At 41.3% G+C, this 22540-nt stretch overlaps 1 protein-coding gene across 2 annotated transcripts in view; it reads right to left on the reverse strand.

The window, feature by feature from the left end:
* Positions 1–22540, reverse strand: part of NUP93 (nucleoporin 93) — a 108699-nt gene that overhangs the window by 81053 nt on the left and 5106 nt on the right. The window contains exons 1-2 of one of the 2 annotated variants that reach the window (XM_038531003.1): positions 11105–11126; positions 7653–7845 (exon numbers count right to left, since the gene is read on the reverse strand). In XM_038531003.1, the coding sequence (XP_038386931.1) occupies positions 7653–7845; positions 11105–11123 (212 nt within the window). In that variant the 5' untranslated portion in view covers positions 11124–11126. Of the gene's footprint in view, positions 1–7652; positions 7846–11104; positions 11127–22540 lie in introns of those variants that run through there. The other variant, XM_038531002.1, reaches the window with a different exon arrangement.

A 22540-nucleotide genomic window follows, 5' to 3' on the forward strand; every position in this document is an offset into this window, starting at 1 on the left:
TGATGTCTAAAATCTGTTTCTAAATCCAAGTGGGATTACAGATGAAACAAATTGGGTGATGAGCAATGGAGTTTCATTAAACTTTTGTCTCTTTTTCTGTATGTAAAACACTTTTAGTAATGAAATTATTTAAGGAAAAACAAGTCACATGAATCTACTTACTAGAAATAACTACAAAATTAATAGTACTTATAGGGAAGAGGAACCTACTATGTGAGAGTATGCAAAGCCAGACTGTGGGAAATTAAGGACAAATGAGTTCAGTCCTTCATTACAAAATAGCTCCAAGGGAAAAGACAAAGTGAGCACTTACTGAATAAAAGAAATTTTAAAAGATTTATCAAGGATTCACAATACACGGGATATTTGGATTTTGAGTCAAGCAAATTGATAAACATGTAAGATATCTGAACAGACTAAAAATTTGATATTAAAGTATTATATTTACTTATTTTAGATACAGAACTATAGTTATGTTTAAAAGTAAAGGAATCTTTAAAAAGGGGGGGGGGGGCAGCCCTGGTGGCTCAGCAGTTTGGTGCCACCTTCCGCCTGGGGCCTGATCCTGGAGACCCGGGATCAAGTCCCGTGTCGGGCTTCCTGCGTGGAGCCTGCTTCTCCCTCTGCCTGTGTCTCTGCCTCTCTCTCTCTTATGGGTGAATAAATGAAATCTTTAAAAAAGGGGGGGGGCAGCCCCGGTGGCGCAGCGGTTTAGCACCGCCTGCAGCCCGGAGTATATGATCCTGGAGACCCAGATCGAGTCCCACAGCGGGCTCCCTGCATGGAGCCCGCTTCTCCCTCTGCCTGTGTCTCCGCCTCTCTCTCTCTCTCTCTCTCTGAATAAATAAAATCTTAAAAAAGAAAAAAAAAGTAAAGGAATTAGGGACACCTGCGTGGCTCAGCGGTTGAGCATCTGCCTTTGGCTCAGGGCATGATCCTGGGGTCCTGGGATAGAGTCCGCATCAGGCTCCCCATGGGAGCCTGCTTCTCCCTCTACCTATTTCTCCACTTCTCTGTCTCTCCCATGAATAAGTAAATAAAACCTTAAAAAAAAAAAAAAGTAAAGGAATTAGTTTCTAGAGATTCACTTGGCAGTATCTGTGGGTAAAATAGTGTACTAGCTGGGATTTGCTTAAAAATTATTAGGTGGGGGATATAAAACAAAAAGGAAAAACTGTCCCTGATTGGTAATTGAAATGAGTGCTCAGATTCAAAATCTAGCCATCCCATGGAACGTGAGTTACAGGCACTAAAAACTCGTGATTTCAAGAGAATGTAAAACAATATTCTGAAGAAAAGTTAAGCCACAAAATTGGCTTGTTTTTGGAAAGAGTATCTCCACAGAACTGAGGTATCTGACTGCTTCATAAGCATTTATTTCACTTCTTAAAAATCTCCTCAAAATATATACTTGGTAATCTAAAAAAAAATCATGCCTTTTTATTTTCTGTATCTGATGCTTTGACAACTATAGCCTTGCTGACATTGGCCTCTCCGAATTAGCTCACCTTGCAAGGCAGCCCTTCCAGTGAGCACAAATTTCAAATGCAAACTGATGAGTCCAAAGCCCATACCCCAACTTGAATGGGCCACTTACCACCCCACAGCTAGGTAAAGACAACTAGAGACAGCTCCTATACCCCAGAGCCTGTTGAGGTTATTCAAACTAGGCAATCCTAAATTTGTTGACCCAGCCCTGCTTTGCTTTCCCATGGAAACCAGAATACAGGCTTCTGCCCACATTTCCCCCTTGCTCTCACAGCATCTTGACTGACCCCGTGCTGACCTATGATGTGCCCTGCCTCATTTCTAGACAACTGTAAACAGAAACTCCCTCCTTCATGACAGTCATTTTCTTGTCTGCATATCTTACCATACCTGATTCAAGCAAATCCCAGGTACTTTTAAAACACTTTCCTTTTTTTTTTTCCAGTGGATATGTACATACATTTCCATCACCTGATTTTTTAAAACTGCTTTATTAAAAATAATTTAAAAATAAAACCACTTTATCAAGATACAATGTACATATCATATTCATTTAACTGACTTAGTGGATTTTAGTATATTTAGAGCTGTGCAACCATCCACTACAACTGATTTTTAGAATTTTCTTCACCCCACAAAGAAACCCCCAACCCATCAGCAATCACTTTCCATGACCCTCAATCCACCCATCCGCCCACAAGAACATTAATCTACTTCCTATCTCTATGAATCTGCTTATTTAAAATATTGCACATAAATGGAGCTCTACAATATATCATCTTTTGTGACTGGCTTCTTTCACTTAGCATAACGTTTTCAAAGTTCATCCATGCTGGAGCCATGTATTAAACGCTCATTCTTTTTATTGCAAAGTAGTATTCCATTTTATGGATATACCACATTTTATTTATCAATTCATCAGCTGACAGACATTTGGGTTGTTTCCACTTTTTGACTATTATGAATAATGCTATGAATAGCCATGTATAAGTCTTTATATGGATAACTGTTTTCATCTCTCTTGGGTATACCCCTAGAGGTGGAATTGCTGAGTCATATGGTCATGCTGTTTAACTTTTGAGGAACCAGTCGCCTGTTTCCCAAAGTGGCTGCAATACTTTACATCCCACCAACAGTATATGAGTCTCCATTTTTTCCACATCCTCAATACAGGGCTGAGGGTCTTTTGATTATAGCCATTCTAGTGTGTTAATGAAGTGATATGTCATGGGGGTTTGGGTTTGGGTTTCCCTGATGGCTGGTGATGTTGAATGTCTTGTCATTTGCTTGTTAACCATGTGTCCATCATCTTTGGAGAAACAGCTATTTACATCTTTTGTTCATTTTTTTTTTTTTTAATTTATGATAGTCACAGAGAGAGAGAGAGAGAGAGAGAGAGGCAGAAACATAGGCAGAGGGAGAAGCAGGCTCCATGCCCCGGGAGCCCGACGTGGGATTCGATCCCGGGTCTCCAGGATCGCGCCCTGGGCCAAAGGCAGGCGCCAAACCGCTGCGCCACCCAGGGATCCTCTTTTGTTCATTTTTAAATCAAATCCCTTATCAGATAAATAATTTGCAAATATTTTCTCCCATTCTGTGGGCTATTTTCTCACTTTAATAGTGTCCTTAAACGTACAAAAGTTTTTTAATTTTGATGAAGTTCAATTTATCTATTTTTTATTCTGTCACTTGTGCTTTCAGTTTCATGTCTAACAAGGTTCTGCCTAACTTAAGGTCAGAAAGATTTATACCTGTTTTCTTCTAAGAGTTTTAAAGTTTTGGCTCTTACATTCAAGTCTGTTACATTTAGAATTAAGGTGTACAACTTCATTCTTTTGCATATAGATATCCAGTTGCCCCAGTATCATTTGTTGAAAAAACACTAAATGCTCTTGGCATTTGCTGAAAATCAGCTGATGACAGACACATGGATTTATTTCTGGACTCATAATTCTACTCGATTATCTATTCTTATGCCAGTAGCACATAGTCTCGATTATGGTAGCTTTGTTTAAAGTTATGAAATTAGAAGTGTGAGCCTTCCAACTTTTTTCTGCCTTTTAAAGATTGTTTTGGCAACTCTAGGTGTCTTTTTATTTCCATATGGATTTTAAGATCAACTTGTCAATTTCTGCAAAAAAGCCAGCTGGAATTTTGATAAGGGTTCCACTGAATCTGCAGATCAATATGGGCAGTATTAATATCTTAATAATAAAATTAAGTCTTCTGAATTGTGAACATTGACTGTCTTTTACTTGTTTTCTTAAATAAGAGAACTGTACACTTTTTTTCCACCTCGTATGTTTTTACTTTACTACACAATATGTCCTGGAGTCATTCTACAGTAGTGTACGTTCTCATTCTCTAGCGTTACTGAGAAGTATTCCACTGCCAAGATGTACCACACCTATCCTACTAATCCCCTACTGATGGATGTTTGAGTTGTTTTTAATTTTTGCTATTGCAAGTAATGCCACAATGGATATCGTTATGGACATCTCTTTCATACTTTTGCCAGTGTGTCTTTGGAATAGATCCTTAGAAGGATTGCTGGGTAAAGGATAAATTCACTAGATATTGCCAAATTCTGTCCCACAGGTGCCTTATCTGCACCAGTGATATGTGAGAATGCACCTAGCACCCAGGCAATTTTAAGGTGTACCAGGGCTGAGCGCCTTGAAATTAAAAAACTAGCTATTATAGTAATCAGAAGAGTGAAGTCATCCAAGTGGGTGGTGCCTGCAGGAATTGTCCAGTGCATAGACAGATTTGATGGGGAAAAGTGGACATAGAACTGAGGGAAAACAACAGAGAATCCAGGGTAAGGGATGGCTTTACAAATAAAGTCTATATCAGAAACTTCCAGCTTTTTAAGAGTAGAGAAATCCAAAGGCTCCCTGATTTCTACCTGCCCCAATTTCCATAAACCAGGCAGCTTCTCCTGAGCAAAAAGCCAGAAAGGCTGGAGTCAAACACTCTACTCTCAGGAGAAGAGGAAGACAAAAGGTGTCCTCAGTACACATGGGGAGCAGAAACAAAGTCAGGAGGTCTGAGGTCAAGTCTCATCTGTCTCTTACTGCCTGAAAATTTTAAATGCATCAGTTTTCTAAGCTTAATTTTCTTCCTCTGGTTGTTTTTTTTCCCCCTCTGTTAAATCTGGAGAAAAATCCCTGCCTCGCTCACCTCTCAAGGCTTGTGAAGACCAGTCAGGAGAACACCTGTGACAATTCTTTGGGAATTAAAAAGTGCCATAAAAATAGGAGAGTCTTAACTGAGCAACTTGGATTTGAATCTGGCACGGCCATTTGCTATCTGATGTTTCTCAATTATAAAACAGAGATAATAACACTTATTTCATAAGGTTATTTTAAGAAGATATTATATAATGCATATAAAGTGTTTGGCACAGTGCCTGACAAAGAGCAAGTGCTCAAAAGGTTGCTTAGTAGTATTGCTACAAGTAAAGTTATAATTTACTGTAAAACTTTGGGCAAATTAATGTTCATATATGCTTTGCATGAATATGGAGAAAAGTGTGAAAGAAGAAACAGATCAATAACCCTGGTTACCTTGGGGGATAAAGTTAAGAAGAGTGAATGCTGGCTTTTTCTTTGTACAACTCTTAAGTTGTTTGGCTTCTGAACCTGACTGGAAAAATCCAATGGGGCATCTGTGATGGGAACAGAGGGGGGATACAATTGAAAATGGGTACCCAGGGAGGGCTTCATGGCTACTGATGATACTCTATGTCTTTACTGTGCAATGTGCAATTCATTTTATTATTATTTACACTAGGAGTCAGCAAACTTACCCTGTAAAAGGCAGACAGTAAATATTTCAGGCTCTGCAGGCCATACGGTCTCTGTCATAACTATTCAACTCTGCTATTGTAGCACAAAAGCAGCACAGACAATACATAAATAAGTGTGGCCATGTTCCAATAAGACTTTAACAGGCAGCGGGCTGGATCTGGCTCATGGATCATAGGCTGACAACCCCTGATTTACACCTTTATATATGTTATGCATATCCCTCTTTATGTGTGAAGAAATTTAACAGTTTAAAAATATCAAACACACATGCAAAAAAGCCTTCAAATCTGTTCTCTAAAATGAAAAATCCAACAAAGTATATTTAAACAAATGAATTCAGCACAGAACAATTCAATCTTAAATCTACAATCTAATCTTAACTAAAATCTTAAGGACACATTTTCTTCCAAAATTTATTTCATGCAAGAAAATTTTTCCTACTCAGTTCTCTCCTCTGCCTTTACCCTGTACTAAAATATTCACATCACATTTTAATGTCTGCCTATCAAGGTGGAAAAATACAGTCATTAGTCCTTTGGTTTTTTTTAAGCACTTGCCCCACCCCATACCCATTCTTTCAATGTTCAACTTCCTCCTCCCTAAAATAATGAATTTAAGGTAGAAAGAGATGAAGAAGAATGGAAATTTACAAGAAAGAGAGCATGACTGATAATTGTTACCAAGAAAACAGTTTCCCTTTTTGCTCTTAATAGGCTGTAAAGCTGATGCAATTAAATTATAACTATAGCAACTCAGCTGGCATCACGGTCCTTTTGCTCCCGCAGCATCCTTGCACACAAGCGCAGAGCCCGCATGCTCAAGACTGAGGGTAACTGCAGGCAATCCGCAGTAAGGAGCATGCAGGGAGGACAAGTAAGCAGATATGGCCAAAGGCTGGCGGGGGTGTTGGGGAATGATGTACTGGAGCAACTAGCTGTATTAAAAAAAAAAAAAAGTTCCTGCTGGGGTTCCCCTGATTTGCCTTTATCAATACCAATGAAACCAAAACTAACTGGTATTTAAAAAAAAAAAAAAAAAACCTCTGGGAAGGCCTACAGAAGAATTCCTACAACATCTTTACTAATTCAGCAGAGCAGCCAGAGCACTGAGCTTTCAAGATCAGCTGGGAAAAGAATGTAGCCCTTATACTTACTCCTGTGACATTTATTACAAACCCAAAATAACATCCCCGTGGAAACATCAGCACTTAGGTCTTTCTCAAGTTCAAGGAATGAAGACTGAGCAGACGACTGACAATTTCCCACATCTCCCACACAGAATCTCAGTGATTTTCCAGACTCACCGAGGTCACGAGTACCGGCACCCCTCCATCCGCCCACAGCCCTTCCTTTGGGGCTAGAAGAGCATGTGCTCTCTGGAGTCAGCCTCCCGAGGTTGGAGTCCTGGTTCAACACTCACTGGCTGTGCAATCCGACAGTTACCCTGCCCTCTCTGAGCCTTAGCTGCTCAACTGTAAGGGGACATAGTCCTAATATTCATTGTGAGGACTAAGCAAACTCTGAAGTCTAGCCAAGTTTCTGACACACAGTAAATCACATTTCTCATGGAAAGCAGCAACGGGTTTTTTTTTTTTTTTCTGTCTCCCCAAATTACAAGCTCCTTGAGGGCAGACACGTCTATATATCATGGTTGTAGCCCCAGAGACAGCCCAGGACTGGGGTTCCCAACACATGACTGTGGAATCCACAGCCCACTGGATGCTGTGTGTCAGCAGATGCCACTGGCTGGACAGACAGACAGTACTTTTCTTCAGCTGCAGTCTCTTGGGGCTGCCCACTCTCCCATTCTATGGTCACCTGGCAGGCACTATGTGTCCAGGGCATTGTAGCAGCAGCTGTTGGGGTCACTAATGATGACCAGATAGAACCACTCCTCGCTTGGCTTTTCATCACTGGCTGCTCGTCAATTTCTTCCACGTGCACTTAAAAAGAGTACTCATTTCTGAATGTTCCCTGGCTTTGACGGTCATACTTATTTGGGTAACCACACTTACTAATATAGTTTTGGGAGCCATTTATGACCCAATGATCAGCAAACCCAATCAGGAACTACCGTAACAAGTTTCTGTGTGATAAAGCTCTTCACTCTTTCCCATCCTGATCATCTCTGCCGGTGATATGAGCTCACAGCTTGGTCAGGCAGAAAGGCTGTAAAACCTGAGGGCAGGGAGATAGAACAAGGCAAGGCTGCTGACCCGTTTACAAAACCTGAGTTCCCAAGAATTAGGCTGTGTCTGTTACTCACAGACTGTATCCTAATTCAAGGGAGGAAAGAATCGGATCCTGCCCCTGAGCCATGCAGTAGCAGCACTGCCTCCCCACCAATACTCACGCCTTGACATCTGCTGTCTCCTGGGACGTGCGTGTGAGGGTACGGGAACGCAGGCGCTCACCCGCCTGCTGGATCTCCTGTAGGTTCCGTTCCACATGGGGAAGCTCTGAGATGCCCTCAGTCTCAGCAGCAAGCTGTTCAGCTTGCTGAAGGAGCTCACCAAACCCCTCAGTATCCATTGGAGTTGCAAATCCTAGATGGGGGAGGAAAAGGAGAGACCTAAATCAAGGGGAGGACAGGCTTTAAATGCTGCCCGAGTCTGTTACAAACTAAACAGAACACAAGGACTTTTTGTAAACAGACAAGGAGACAGCTCATCAACAAGCAGGATTTGTTCCTGAACAGAGCCCAAGAACAGGCCTGACAGAGAAAATGAGTCAGACTGTGAAGAAATAGATCATTTCTGTGCATATTGACAACCCCAAGATTGATTCCTGCCACCAGACCAAATGCAAAGATATTAAGCTACAGACCAGAATTCCTGCCTCCTTCCACACACACTCAAAGCTGACAAGGAAATGGAAACGACAGTGGCAATCTCTGGGAGATTAAAGAAACACCACCCTGCACCTCCTATTCCTCTACCTGTCTTAGAAAAATCCCACCATCCATATAGGTTGGGGGCAATTTATAAGGTCCTAATCTCATATGATTCTCAACAACTCTATGAGGCTCCAGAGTGGATAGGAGAAGCAACTCCAATCCACAGAGCTGTTAGGCACCCAGGGTACTCTGGTGGCATTGTGGCTGGATGGACAAAAGAACACAGGTCTCCTGACTAACCCCGTGTTATTCTCACATATTTGCTCCTTCGCTAACAAAAGACAGTCTTTTAAAATTCATGTTTCCATTCACACATTCTTTAGCTTACAAGGTTACTGAGAGCAGATATCTATGTCTGCTGGTTACAGATGACATTCAGAATATTAGACTTAACTGTTACTATACCTACTACTTTTAGAAATGCCATTGCTGGGGCACCTGGGTGGCTAAGTGACTCTTGATTTTGGATCACATCATGATCACAGGGTCATGAGACTGAGGCCCTCATCTGGCCCAGGAGCCTGCTCTCTCCCTCTCCCGCTGCCCTTCCCTCACCCTTTCTCTAAAAAAAAAAAAAAAAAAAGAAAGAAAAAGAAATGCCATTGCTACTAATAATTATACTAATATAAATAGCAGCTGGCTTCTAGACCATAAATATTAACAAGACCACCTGTTTCTCCAACAGTTGACAGAGCAAAGTCATATGAACAGTATTGCCATTTAAAAGATATTACACATTTATGAATCTTACATATACTGTACCATCCTTGTATAAGATTCTTGACCAACAGAATGTTTTTAACTCTACCACTATTTAAAACAGAACATAAGGGATCCCTGGGTGGCGCAGCGGTTTAGCGCCTGCCTTTGGCCCAGGGCGCGATCCTGGAGACCCAGGATCGAATCCCACGTCGGGCTCCCGGGGCATGGAGCCTGCTTCTCCCTCTGCCTGTGTCTCTGCCTCTCTCTCTCTCTGTGTGCCTATCATAAATAAATAATAAAAAAAAAAAAAATTTAAAAAAAAAAAAAAAAAAAAAAAAAATAAAACAGAACATAAACATTATCACCATCAATTTTTTTTTAAAAATTTACATTGTTAAAAGGTTAACAAAATTATTACTTATTGAAAAAATAAGGGCAACCCTGGTGGCTAAGCGGTTTAGCGCCGCCTACAGCCCAGGACGTGATCCTGGAGACCTGGGATCGAGTCCCACATCAGGCTCCCTGCATGGAGCCTGCTTCTCCCTCTGCCTGTGTCTCTGCCTCTCTCTCTCTCCTCTCTGTGTATTCTCATGAATAAATAAATAAATAAATAAAATCTTAAAAAGAAAAAAGAAAATTCCTTAAATAGTAGCTCTTGTTAATCATACTTTTCTTGGTTTTAAACCCATGCCTTCCCACTGCACCTTTAAAATACCACTGGTCTAATATGATAGTTACATATCTCAGCTACAAAGCACAAGTTAATGTTAAAAGGGCATGGTCATCAACATAAATTCAGCGCAGGAGAATGAGGACTTTTTAAAATGGACATTAGAAGACATTAACTTGGGATCCCTGGGTGGCGCAGTGGTTTGGCGCCTGCCTTTGGCCCAGGGCGCGATCCTGGAGACCCGGGATCGAATCCCACATCAGGCTCCCGGTGCATGGAGCCTGCTTCTCCCTCTCCTATGTCTCTGCCTCTCCCTCTCTCTCTCTCTCTCTGTGACTATCATAAATAAATAAAAATTAAAAAAAAAAGACATTAACTTAAAATAAATAAATAAATAGATAGATAGATAGATAGATAGATAGATAGATAGATAGATAACTGACATTAACTTTAAAGGTAAAGGCACCAGGTTAAAACAAAAATAGTTCAGCTGGGGTAAACACAAAAACACTTTGGTATTCTTTAATCTTTAGAGACAAAAAGTCATATACACACTAACTTTTTCCTAAAATTTCTAGATAATCATTGTTTTGACCCAGTAGAATGAGGCTGTAACTGGCCATTTCTACCTGTGGGAATATCAGGATGGCAGGACAAGGAATGAGTATTCTCTTGGACAGAAGAAGAAAGAAATTAGTATTTTTAAACAACACAGCTCCTGTCTGATAGAGAAATGTTTTTCCTCAGAAACCAACAGGGCCAGTAACATTCTACTAACAGAAACATGGTCACTCACCAGAAAAAGGAAAGAAAAGTAATATACTACCTCTTCCCCCTACCCCTTTTAACTCTAAGATAAAAATAATGAACAGAGCTAAGGAGTAGGAAATACTTTCTTTCATAAGGAAAATTTTAGGCCTCCTTGAATAAAGGACTGAATAAAACAAACTTTTCTAAGTTTAAAAAAGAAGGAAAAAAACAAGAAAGAAATACATCTAACATTTCATATCCATGCCAGACAAATTCAGACAAAAGAAATGCTCAACTTCTCAAATGACCTGCCCCCACAAAGACTTAGAGTAATGAATCTGAATATAAATAATAAATGCAAAATAAAAATCACGATTTACTTTAATAGGGTCCAATAAATAAGATTTTTTTTAAAGTTAACAGAATTATTTGACTACAGTAAAATAAAAGCTGAATCTCTAAACACCATCTTAAAGTTAACATGCCCAAAACTGAACTCTATTGTCAACAAAACCCATTCCTCAGTCTTCTCAGTGTGGAGCCACCACTACTCAGCTGCTTGGGATAAAATCCTTGAAAGCCTTCACAACTAATCCAGGACCAACAGTGCCTTTCAAATCTACCCGCAAAACGCACCCAGAATCTACCCACTCAAGTCACTACCCTGGGCCTCCCTGCTTCAGCTCTTGCCTCCTACGTTCCACGTGATCCTTTCAAAGAACCCTTCCTCTGCCTAAACCTCTTGTACAGAGCAAAGCCCTACAGAAGCAGCCTCACCTCCTCTTACCTCCCGGACTTGGACTCATTTCCAGCCCTGCCTCCTTTCCCTTTCCTGGGCTCCAGTCACCCTGGAGCCTCCATGTTAGCCCCCCAATGACTCAGGCACATTTCTGCTCTAGCGCCTTTGTACTCCTTGTTTCCTCTATCTGGAACACTCCTCTCCCAGATACGCTCCTGACTGATTTCTCTGTTTCAGCTGAACTGTCATCTTGCCTTTGATTCTAACCTAGAACAAAATATTTAAGAGTGCAACCTGCAACCACCCCCAGCACTCCCTCATCTCCCTTACTGTAACCCATGCCAGAATGTAAGCTGCACAAGGACAGGGATTTTGTGTGTTTTATTCACTGATATATCCCAAGCTTCTAGAACAGCACCTGGCACATAGTAGGTGCTCATTTGTTGAATGAATAGGAATTTTATTCTTCCATTTGTGGAGAGTCTGTTCTTCCTGCACTCTCCTGCCAAATTAGCACCCACTGGCAAGCAAAGACCAGAGCAAAAACATTCCCTTCCGACTACCAACTGATACTTAACATTTCTGAGGCTGCACAGCATAAGGCAGTGACAGTATAAATGGCATGAATTCAGATCACACTTGGTCCAGACTAGTACTTTCCCTCTGAATATCCAGACAAAAACCAGTGGTATTTTAGAAGAAAAAAAAAAAGGCCTAGTTTTCAGGTGAACAGAATTTCAAATCAAAAGAATAAATAAGTATATGTATAGAAAGAATTTCATTATACAACTTCAGAGTACAAAATAAGTTTGTTCCATGTCTGTCTGAGAGAAAGCTATATACTTAATACAATACATGGGAAAAACTGGATCTGTCCTACATTATAACTCACCCACTGGAAATTAATTTATAAAAAAATTACTGAAGTTTCATGATGAGGTCATCATCCCATTTCATTAAAAATTTTAAATTTATGATTAATTTCATAAAAGGACAATTTTTACCCCCTCTACAAAATAAATATCAATTTAACCACAATTAAACCAACGAACTTATCAGTTTTGACCTCAGATACTGAAAGTTCATCATGAAAATAACCTCACTAGCTTTGTCCAAGAGAGAACTGGGGTGGCAGCGAGGGGGTTTAAGTCCAAACTTTGTTGGTAAATCTGACCAGGACACAAGACAGAGACTGGATGCCAGGTGTACCCTTGGTGAGCTATGGAGGAGGAAGCCAGGAAGAAACCACATGAAGGACCCACAGAAGTGGAATGTGGAACAGCCAATGCAACAAGATTGGGGCTGGATGGAAAGAGGACAGCACTAGGGCTCTGCCATCAATGACTGAGCCTGACAGTAAGAGGTAAGAGGCCTTTGGAAACACTGAGAGGTGCTTCAGAGAGCATCACAGGGAACCAAGGCCCTGGGCATCAAACCTCTCCCATGTCACTTAGCAAAAGTCCCACTGAGCCTCCACAGACCTCCTCAAACACCGGCAACCAAAAGCTTTAAAATGAAAGGTAAAGGTTATCACACTGCTGTTAGAAAACAAGACTGGCAACTGGGGGGAGGAAGGGGCAGACACTGTGACAGAAGGGAGAGTTCTGAGAAGCTGGTAATTTTCTGGGTTTTTGTTTTGTTTTGTTTTGTTTGGGGGGGTTAGCTCAGTGCTGCTTAACAGTGTGTTCACTTTGAGAAAATTCACTGAGCTGGACTCATGATTTATGCACTTTTCTGTGTATCATACTTCAATAAAAAAGTTACTCCCAAAATGAAAAATAATAACCCATGGCTTTTCAGAAGCTCCAGTAGGACACCCCACGATGTTAGATATAAGGAATGCTTAGTACAAAGTTCCTGTGATCCAGATCTCTTCACCGTACATAGAGGATGCTGAGAAAATTAACCAGAGAAAAAATTAAAGCCCACAGCTTTAGAGAGACAGCTTCTACCTACAGCTAAAATCAAAGGCTGAACAGACTTCCCATTTCCTCAAATTAGTCGGCACTCAACTGTCATTCTGTGTCCAAAAACTGCCTCTTCTAGGCACACAGAGAGGGTGAAAAAAAAAATGTCCAAATTGCATATAGGATGAAATGAACAAGATAAAAAGGCAGAGCAAAAATACAAATAATTTCAGTTCACTTACTACTAATATGTGTCTTAATTATAAAAAATATGGTGATTTTCATTCTCAATATAACCATGTTAAATATTTAATCAAGCCAGGAAAGAGTAGTGTAGTATAATAAAAAATTTATCTGGTCTTTGTCCCAGTTCCTGACACAAAGCTCCTAAACTCCTTGGAATATCCTTGAAGTTGCAAGTCTTTTGTAACTTACAAGGGGCCCCTCTAGGAGCACATCTGAGCTTAAGTTAAGGAGGTAACTTGGAGTGGGATGGGAGCCTGGATAGCCTCAGGATGGGGCCAGTCACCAGAAAGACCAAATGATCAGAGGGTTAGAGCTCTCAGCCCTAGCCACCAACCTCTGGGAAGGAGAAAGGGGACTACAGATCAAGGTCTACAAAACTCTTCAACAACTAGATATGATGAGCTTCTAGGTTGGTGACCACATGCTGGAAAGTGGCACACTCCAGTTCCACAGGGACAGAAGCTCCTGTGCTCAGGGTCATTCCAGACCCCATGCTATGTATCTATCAGAATGCTCATCTGTATTCTTTATAATAAACTGGTAAACATAAGTAAATGTTTCTCTAAGCTCTGCGAGCCTCTCTAGCAAACTAATGGAACCCGAAAAGAGGGTTGTGGGAACCTCCGACCTACAGCCAGTGGGTCAGAAGCACAGGTGACAACTTGGCCTTGCGACTGCCTTCTCAAAGCGGGGGGGGGGGGGGGGGGGGGGGGGGGGGGGGGGGGGGGGTTGTGCAGAGTCTTGTGGGACTGAACCCTTAGCCAGGGAGATCTGATGCTAATCTCCAGGTACACAGTGTCAGAAGTGAGTTAAACTGTAATAGCCAGCTGGTGTAGAGAGAATCTGAGAATTGCCTAATGTGTGGAAAACCCACACACTGGGTGTCAAAAGTGAAGCACTGTGGTGGTGAAGCAGAGTAATGTGAGAGTGAAGGAAACACACCAAGAGTATCTTTCCCTTGCAAATGGGTAATTAAATATTCAAACTGCTCAACACTTCTAGACCATTTTACATCAGTATTCTCAGAGTGGCCCGTTCAGGATTTTGCAGATGGTCTGATTCTTAGTTTCTTACAGCATTCATGCTTATTGTATTAAAATGTCTACACATCTGTTTTCTGGTATTAATTATTAGTTCATTAGTGTCTTTTCTTCTAAAGCACCAGCCACAAGTAGAACACATCTTCCCACTTTCCCAGGGCTTTGTGGGCTACCGAGCTGGGGAACCACTAAGGGATTTAAAGACCACTGGGTCATCTCAGAAATGCCTGTCACGCACTAGTTCCTTTGACATAAGCCCATGTGACTTCCAGGATATACTTATAAAAATTATCACCTTCAGTGCCTCAAAGCTGACAAAAAACAAAGGACTGTATGAAAGAGCCTCACAGCCATCTTTCCTAAACCTGTCTACCAAACTCTTTTCCAGCTTCTAATCTTTGAGTCTGGCATCCTAGGGCAAGGATCAGCAAGCTGGACAGCAAATTATTTTACGCTTTTTGGGGTGGTTCTCTGCTGCAACTGTACAATTGCGCTTGAAACTGGATAATATGTAAACAAACGAACATGGCTGTGCTCCAATACAATTTTAATCACGGCCAAACATGAATTTCATATAACTTTCACTTGCTACAAAATATTCTTCTTTGAATTTTTTCCCCAACAATTTAAAGATGTAAAAATCCTTGTTAGCTTCTCAGGCCTATAGGTTATATAGTTCATCAACTCCTAACTTTGCCTAGAATATCTGAGTTAAACTTGGTAAGTAAATCCTGGTTCAGCGCTTATTGGCTATGTGCCACTGGCAGAGCCACCTACCATAGACCTGAGCAGTGGAAACATTGTTGTGAAGATTAACACAACAGGCCCATTGTCATTCCCCTTCCCTCTTTAAACTGTTTATTTAGAGACTACATTTGGGGGAAGACATCTGTTTTGTAAATGATGAAATCTATCCAGGAAATATTCTTTTGACCTAATTCACAAAATGCTAGAAGAACTCTCTGCCCTTTTCAAATACAGTGAAACATATCAAACCCATGTGCATTTTTCCTTTTCCTTATCAATACAGTTATCCAAGGAATACAAAGAGGTAGCAAAGAGACAAAAGATAAAGCAAGGACATCTAACTGCCTTTCCTTCAGTGATGAAGGAATCTCTCTCAGTTCACTAACTTCACCGGGGAATTGAAACCAACCATTTTCCCTGCAGAATTTCAATACACTCAAGCAATACTTATAAGTAGTCATTATGAAATTCTAATCTTACCACACACCTAAATATTATCTCTTCCAACTATAAAGACCCTGCAATCTAAAAAATGCACTTTTAGCACTGCTATGTTTTTATGGATGCTGTGGGGGGGGGGGCTATATACTTCAGAGGAAATAACTAGTGCTAGTTCTACGTTTTCTCTTCAAAATATATAACAATGTTATTCCTTTTACCAATTATTTTTGAAAGTTATAATGTGACAGTAAAACAAGTAACATCTACATATATATTTTTTTATTTTTATTTTTTTACACAGAATGGGTAAACAAGAGAAGACTGGACTTTGAATCTCCTGGTTTGAATCTACAATGTTCACTTACTAGCTAAAGTGGGTCAATTTACCCCTGGGATAAAATCTAAATCTCTCCTCTTAATTTCCTCATCTATAAAAAGGAGATGATAATCCCTATCTACTTCTAGGAGTTGATGATACACAGAAATGATTTTATAAAAACTCTACTAATTTATATCATTGTAAACGTTCTTTAAGCTTTGATTCCAAAGTTGCCAATTTGGCAACATTTTGTCATTCAATTATAAACATCTCTGCTTTAAAAAATCTTCTAGTAAATATTGGATACTAAATTATAACTCATTTAAGCACAAATTCGTATCATTCAGTAAGAACTTCTGGAAGACAGTTACAATTCTTAAATGTATTTACCTACTATTAAATATTGTGGGGTTTTTTGTTGTTGTTTTTAAGATTTTATTTATTTATTCATGAGAGACAGAGAGGGACGCCTGGGTGGCTCAGCGGTTGGGCGCCTGCCTTCAGCTCAGGGCATGATCCTGGAGTGCCAGGATCAAGTCCCACGTCGGGCTCCCCATATGGGGCCTGCTTGTGTCTCTCATGAATAAATATAATCTTTTAAAAAGAGAGAGAGACAGAGACATAGGCAGAGGGACTCCATCCCAGGACCCCAGGATCATGCCCTAAGCCAAAGGCAGACGCTCAACCACTGAGCCACCCAGGTGCCCCTCAAATACTGTTCTTAGAACTCCAAATTTCCACAATGAAAGTGTGATTCAAAAGAAATTTAGCACTGAATTTGGAGTAGAAATCTTGGGATCCCTGGGTGGCGCAGCGGTTTAGCGCCTGCCTTTGGCCCAGGGCGTGATCCTGGAGACCCGGGATCGAATCCCATGTCGGGCTCCCGGTGCATGGAGCCTGCTTCTCCCTCTGCCTGTGTCTCTGCCTCTCTCTCTCTCTGTGTGTGACTATCATAAATAAATAAAAATTAAAAAAAAAAAATTTTGGAGTAGAAATCTTGCCCTCAAACCTTATTAATTGGACTTAATGGGATTGAAACACAAGAAAAGTGTGCAATATTTAACACCAAAAATTAATGAGTAAAGCCTCACTTGAGGTATCAAGAGTTTAATACCAATTCTGCTCTCCTCTAAACTTTTGAAAATGTAAACTATGTTTCAATGACTGGATCATTCCACTTTCTTCTGTATCTGTCAGCTGTCAATTATAACAACAGTCAGGCAGCCCAGGTGGCTCAGCGGTTTAGTGCCGCCTTCAGCCCAGGGTGTGATCCTGGAGACCCGGGATGGAGTCCCACATCGGGCTCCCTGCATGGAGCCTGCTTCTCCCTCTGCCTGTGTCTCTGCCTCTGTGTGTGTATGTGTGTGTGTGTGTGTGTGTGTCTCATGAATAAATAAATAAAATCTTTAAAAAAAAAATGATAACAACAAAGAGAAAATGACATCTTAACAGATACTGTTTCAGGTGCCTTTAGGATAAGGGGGAAAAAGGATGAAAAAAAATCTGTTTTTGGAGAATTCTTTCTAGTTCTGTGAGACTAAGTAAAAGAGACTTGGATCTAATCATAATTCAGAAGGTAGACTTCTGGAAAAAAAAAACAAAGAACTAAAATAAATTATCCTAGACAGAAAAGGAATTAAAGACCTGGATGATTCAGTACTAGTACTGGCCTGCATGACTCAGTGTTTGCAGTAAGGAAGGCAAAGTATCAGCTTTCCTGATACAAAAAATGCCACTTGTATTATTTCCTCTCCAATGAGCAAAGAGGAGCAATCTGGTATCGCAAAGAAATATAAAGTACACACATAGGGACCTTTCTGATAAACTCTCAACTCTCCAGAGGGCTGACCAGTCCTATAGCAGAGTTGAAGTTGGGCCTGGAATGGAAGAAGTGTGCATCATATCCTAGCTTTGCCCCATAGCAGTTTCTGACCCTGGGGCTGGCCCTTAACCAACTGAGCTACCCAGGTGCCCCTTAAGTCAGTCTTTAAATTCATTTCCTGTGTCCTTGAAAGGAGCAGCCTTGGGCACCTAGGTGGCTCAGTTGGTTAAGCACCTGCCTTCAGGTCAGGTCATCATCCCAGCATCCTGGGATCCATCCCCTCAAAGGGCTCCCTGTTCAATGGGAAGCTTGCTTCTCCCTCTGCCACTCCCTCTGCTAGTGCTTTCTCTCTCTGTCAAATAATAAAACCTAAAAAAAGAAAGAAAGAAAGTAGCATTTCAGTGGTGATGGAAATTATCTGTATATAGAACCTTATGAATGACACTAGCTCCATCTTACAACTGGCATAAGCAGGGAAAGATCACTAAAAGGTCTCTGGCTCTGGCTCTTTTCTAAACCAATGTTTCTCAAATGGGGGCAAATTTGCCTCCCCAGGGGTCACTGGCAAAATCTAGAGACACTTTTGGTTGTCCTAATTCAGGGAGATGGGCCACAGGCTACTGACATCTAGAGGGTAGAGGCCAAGGGTGCTCCTAAACATCTTACAATACACAGCACAGCCCCCACAACAAAGAATTATCTAGCCCAAAATATCAATAGTGCAGAGGCTGAGAAGCACTGATATAAACCAAAGAACACTTCTTGTCTTTGTCCTGAGGGTATCATATCAAAGGTACTAGAAACCTCTGCAAATATATGCATATTGTTTTCCTTAATATAAGAAAAGCACTACAGCTTTTACCAGATTCTTTTTTTGTTTTAAAGATTTTATTTATTCATGAGACACACAGAGAGGCAGAGAGAGAGAAGCAGGCTCCTCACAGGGAGCCCAACACAGGACTGGATCCCTGGACCAGGATCACGCCCTGAGCCAAAGGCAGACAGACGCTCAACTGCTAAACCACCCATGCATCCCAGATTTTATCAGATTCTAATAAAAGTCTGAGTCCACCACCACCACCACCACCAAATAATATTAAAACCACTATATATACAGAATTATCTCATTTGGGATTTTTATGGTGGTATATTCATACCTTGGTATACCACACAGCAACAGAAGAGACTGAACTACAGCTACATGGAATATGGATAAATTTTGCAGACATAGTGGTTAACTAAAGCAGCCAGATTTATTTTTAAAAACAAACAAACAAACAAACAAACATACTGCATGATCCCACTTATACGGATTTTAAGAACAGAAACACTAAGTCTATGGTGATAGAAATCAGAACAGTAGTTATTCTGGGGTGGGGGCAACCAACTGGAAAGGAGCACAACAAAACTTCCTGGGTGCTATGGACTGTAATGTGCCCCTCCAAAATTCCTAGGTCAAAGCCCTAAGACCCAATATGATGGTGTATGGAAAAGGGGGCCTTTGGAAGGTAACTAGGTTTAGATGAGCTCATGAAGATGGGGTCCTTATGAAGGGATTAGTGTCCCACTAAGAGAGACCAGAGGGCTTGCTTCCTACCCAGCCCCCTCCAGTGCATTCACCCAGAAAAAGAACATGCGAGCACACAGTGAGACAGCAGCCATCTAAAAACCAGGAAGCAGATCCTCACCAGGACCCAACCATGTTGGCTGGTACTCTGATCTCGACTTCCAGCCTTCAGAACTGTGGCAAAATAAACGGAGCCATCCAATCTATGGCAGCTCACTCTAAGACACTAGGGTATTGAAAATGTTTCATATCTCAACATGACCGGTAGACACATGAGTGAATAAATACGTAAAAATTCACTGTATACACTTAAAGTCTGTTGACAGATAATTTACAGAAAAGCAAGAAACATGGCAAGAAACTTAACTTAGCCTTGCCTCCAGAAAGCTAAGGAAAGAATTGGGACTTTTCATTTTATACCCTCCCCCATCAGTCCGAATTATTTTCCATGGCTATATGTGACCTTGTCTGATTTTAAATCATTTGTTACTTTCTTTTTTAGAGATTTTATTTATTTATTTGACAGAGCACATGAGAGCCAGAGAGCACAAGCAGGGGGAACAGCAGAGGCAGAGGGAGAAGCACGTGGGGCTCAATCCCAGGACCCTGAGATCATGACCTGAGCCAAAAGCAGATGCTTAACTGACTGAACCACCCAGGCACCCCAACTTGTTAATTTTTAAATTGCTCTAAACGCTCTGCTTCAGTATGTCTCACCACTGCCCTGAATCCTTGACGGCAATGACTATCAAATCCACACTCCCACTCTGCTCCCCGCACTCACACTCCAACCCAGAGTGCTTCCAGGCACTGCCTACGCATTTCTACTCAAGCACATAACTGTCACACCTGGCACGTCTCAAAATGCATTTACCACTCCCCACCACCACCTGCCCTAATCGCCGCCTCTCTGTCCCCTGGCTTCTCCCTCTCTCTCTCTGGTTCTAACTCATTCTTCTCCTTTACATCTGGACATGACCTCAGACTGTTTAGTTACAGGTATTCTCCACTCTCCAGGCTTAAAAACCAATGAGATGAAGATACATTTTTTGAGAGAAAGCAGGTAAGTATTCCTCATTATCCAAACTATTGCTCCTAACAAAAATTCAGGAAACCAAATACGTTATATTCAGCTGACAGGACATCCTTCACTCTCTAAACTCGCTATCCAAACTCTCATTACCTAACAGATTTAAACAGCTAGAGATATTTGTATTTTTGCAGCATCTTCTAATTATCGCCTTTTCCCTCCAGCTTTATTCAGAGATAACTGATACATAACATGGTGTAAACTTAAGACATACAGCGTAACATATATATTTCTGCATGTATTAGAAAATGATTACAATAAAGTTAGTCTAACTGTTGCTTCCATCTTCCTCACCAGGAGGCCAGACTTCCATCCCTTTAAACCCAAGTTCTTGAGAGACCCCAGGACATGTCTTCAAGCTCCTTCTGCTCCATGTCATTCTGCTTGCTGTGATCACCTCAATCTTTCCATCACTTTCCCTATGTTGCTCTCAAAAGTCCTCAAACCTTCCACTCAAAAGGATCCAGATGAGGCCCTGCTTTTGATGAAACCCTATATACCAGTTACCCAATCTACTCTGCCCCTAACCGTCCTTATGCATGCTCTGCTGTTTGGCCTTGCTCGTGCCATTTTTCCCAACCAGGAATATCTAATCACTTCCATTGTACCCCTGAGCTCCAGCCAGCAACTCCACTCCAGTGGGGCGACTGTAGACAAGTTAATTACACTTGCTGGGCCCATCTGTGAAATGAAAAAAGAGCTGCATCTCCTTCACAGGCCCCACAGCAACCATTTAGGAAACCGTGGCTATTATTTTTACCACCAGTTCAAGTCCTGCCTACCAGATGGTTTTCTTCATCACCCACCCCACAAGAGCTCCCCTCAACAAAATTCTTTTCTACTCCATTATCTGCCTTACAGTTTTCCATGTGGCTAATCCACAGTTGTGGTGCTCCACGGGGTTTCTACAGCCTCCTTATTTCACTTAGGAGCTCTTTTTCCACCAATATGTAGTTGTCTGTTGGCGGTTGTGCTATTTTTATGTGCAGACAAGCATCAGGACCTCTTAGCTTACCATCCTGCCGACACTGACCTCCTTTATTTGTTTCACATTATCGTCTGTTAATACCTAGACCTCCACCTCCCTCAAATAGCCTAAAACTTAAAGCCTCTTGTAGCTTTACTTCTTTTTTTTTTAACCTCCAACAGTGTCCTCAAATAGTAGCTAATCCCCAATACAGTCACCGACAGAATAAGCTTCCGCAAATTTTGTCAAGAATGTCTAATTGAGATAAGGAAATCAAAGGGACCCCACGAGAGACTGTTCTGCCGCCTTTATTCTTGCTAGGACCTGCACCACCACCTAATACATGCCTTATAGTACAGATAATGTATGTCTCCCTCGTGAAGGTCAAGGAGTCAATGTGCACAGTAAAGCACATCTAAAGAGTGACCGGTCAGGGGCATCACGTATGTTTTCCAGATCACTGCTTCACCAAGACCCCTGGCTCCAGGGCATAAGTGACTTATGGAAGACACCTAAACATTCATCCATTTTAACCTGTTCCTGGATACCTAAAAAGGCACCTTAAAACAGATCTCAATCCTCAATAAAAACCCCAGCCCCCAAGCAAAGACAAGATTCACTCTTCTTTTCTCAGTCTCCCAGATGCTCTGTCTGTAACTGCACTCTCTCTTTCTCTCTGTCTTCAATTAACTCTGCTCTCACTTCTTCTCGGCTCACGTTTGATTTCTATTTCACACAAAGACGAGAACCCTCTTGGCTGGTCTTAAAGGACCTCCTCTGGGTCCTCGAACCAAGCTAGCCTGCACCATAATGACTCCTTATTTTTTAAATTCCTATGCTGACCTTGTGAGGGCCACCAAAGTTAGAGCCCCATCTTCTTTCCTTCAACAAATATTTATTAAACATCTCCCATATGCTACGTATTATCTGTTCAAGACACTGGAGATGGAGCTGTGAAAAAACCAGACATTTCCCAGACTCAAAGAACTCATAGCTGTTAGAAGACAATTAAAGTACATAAACAGGAATGCCTGGGTGGCTAAGCAGTTGGGCATCTTCGGCTCAGGGCATGATCTCAGGAGTCACGGATCAAGTCCCACACCGGGCTCCCTGCATGGAGTCTGCTCCTCCCTCTGTCTGTGCCTCTGCCTCCCTCTCTCTGTCTCTCATGAATAAATAAATAAAATCTTAAAAAATATATATATAAACAAATAGACACATGATGCCAGGTATTGATAAATGCTACAAAAAGATGAAACAGGGAGATGTGGGAGAGTGGATAGTGGGAATGCTTTTGAAGGGGTGTTCTATGAAGCTTCTCTAAAAAAGAACCTGCTG

The sequence above is a fragment of the Canis lupus genome, chromosome 2 (assembly GCF_011100685.1).
Source record: "Canis lupus familiaris isolate Mischka breed German Shepherd chromosome 2, alternate assembly UU_Cfam_GSD_1.0, whole genome shotgun sequence".
Lineage (NCBI taxonomy): Eukaryota > Metazoa > Chordata > Mammalia > Carnivora > Canidae > Canis > Canis lupus.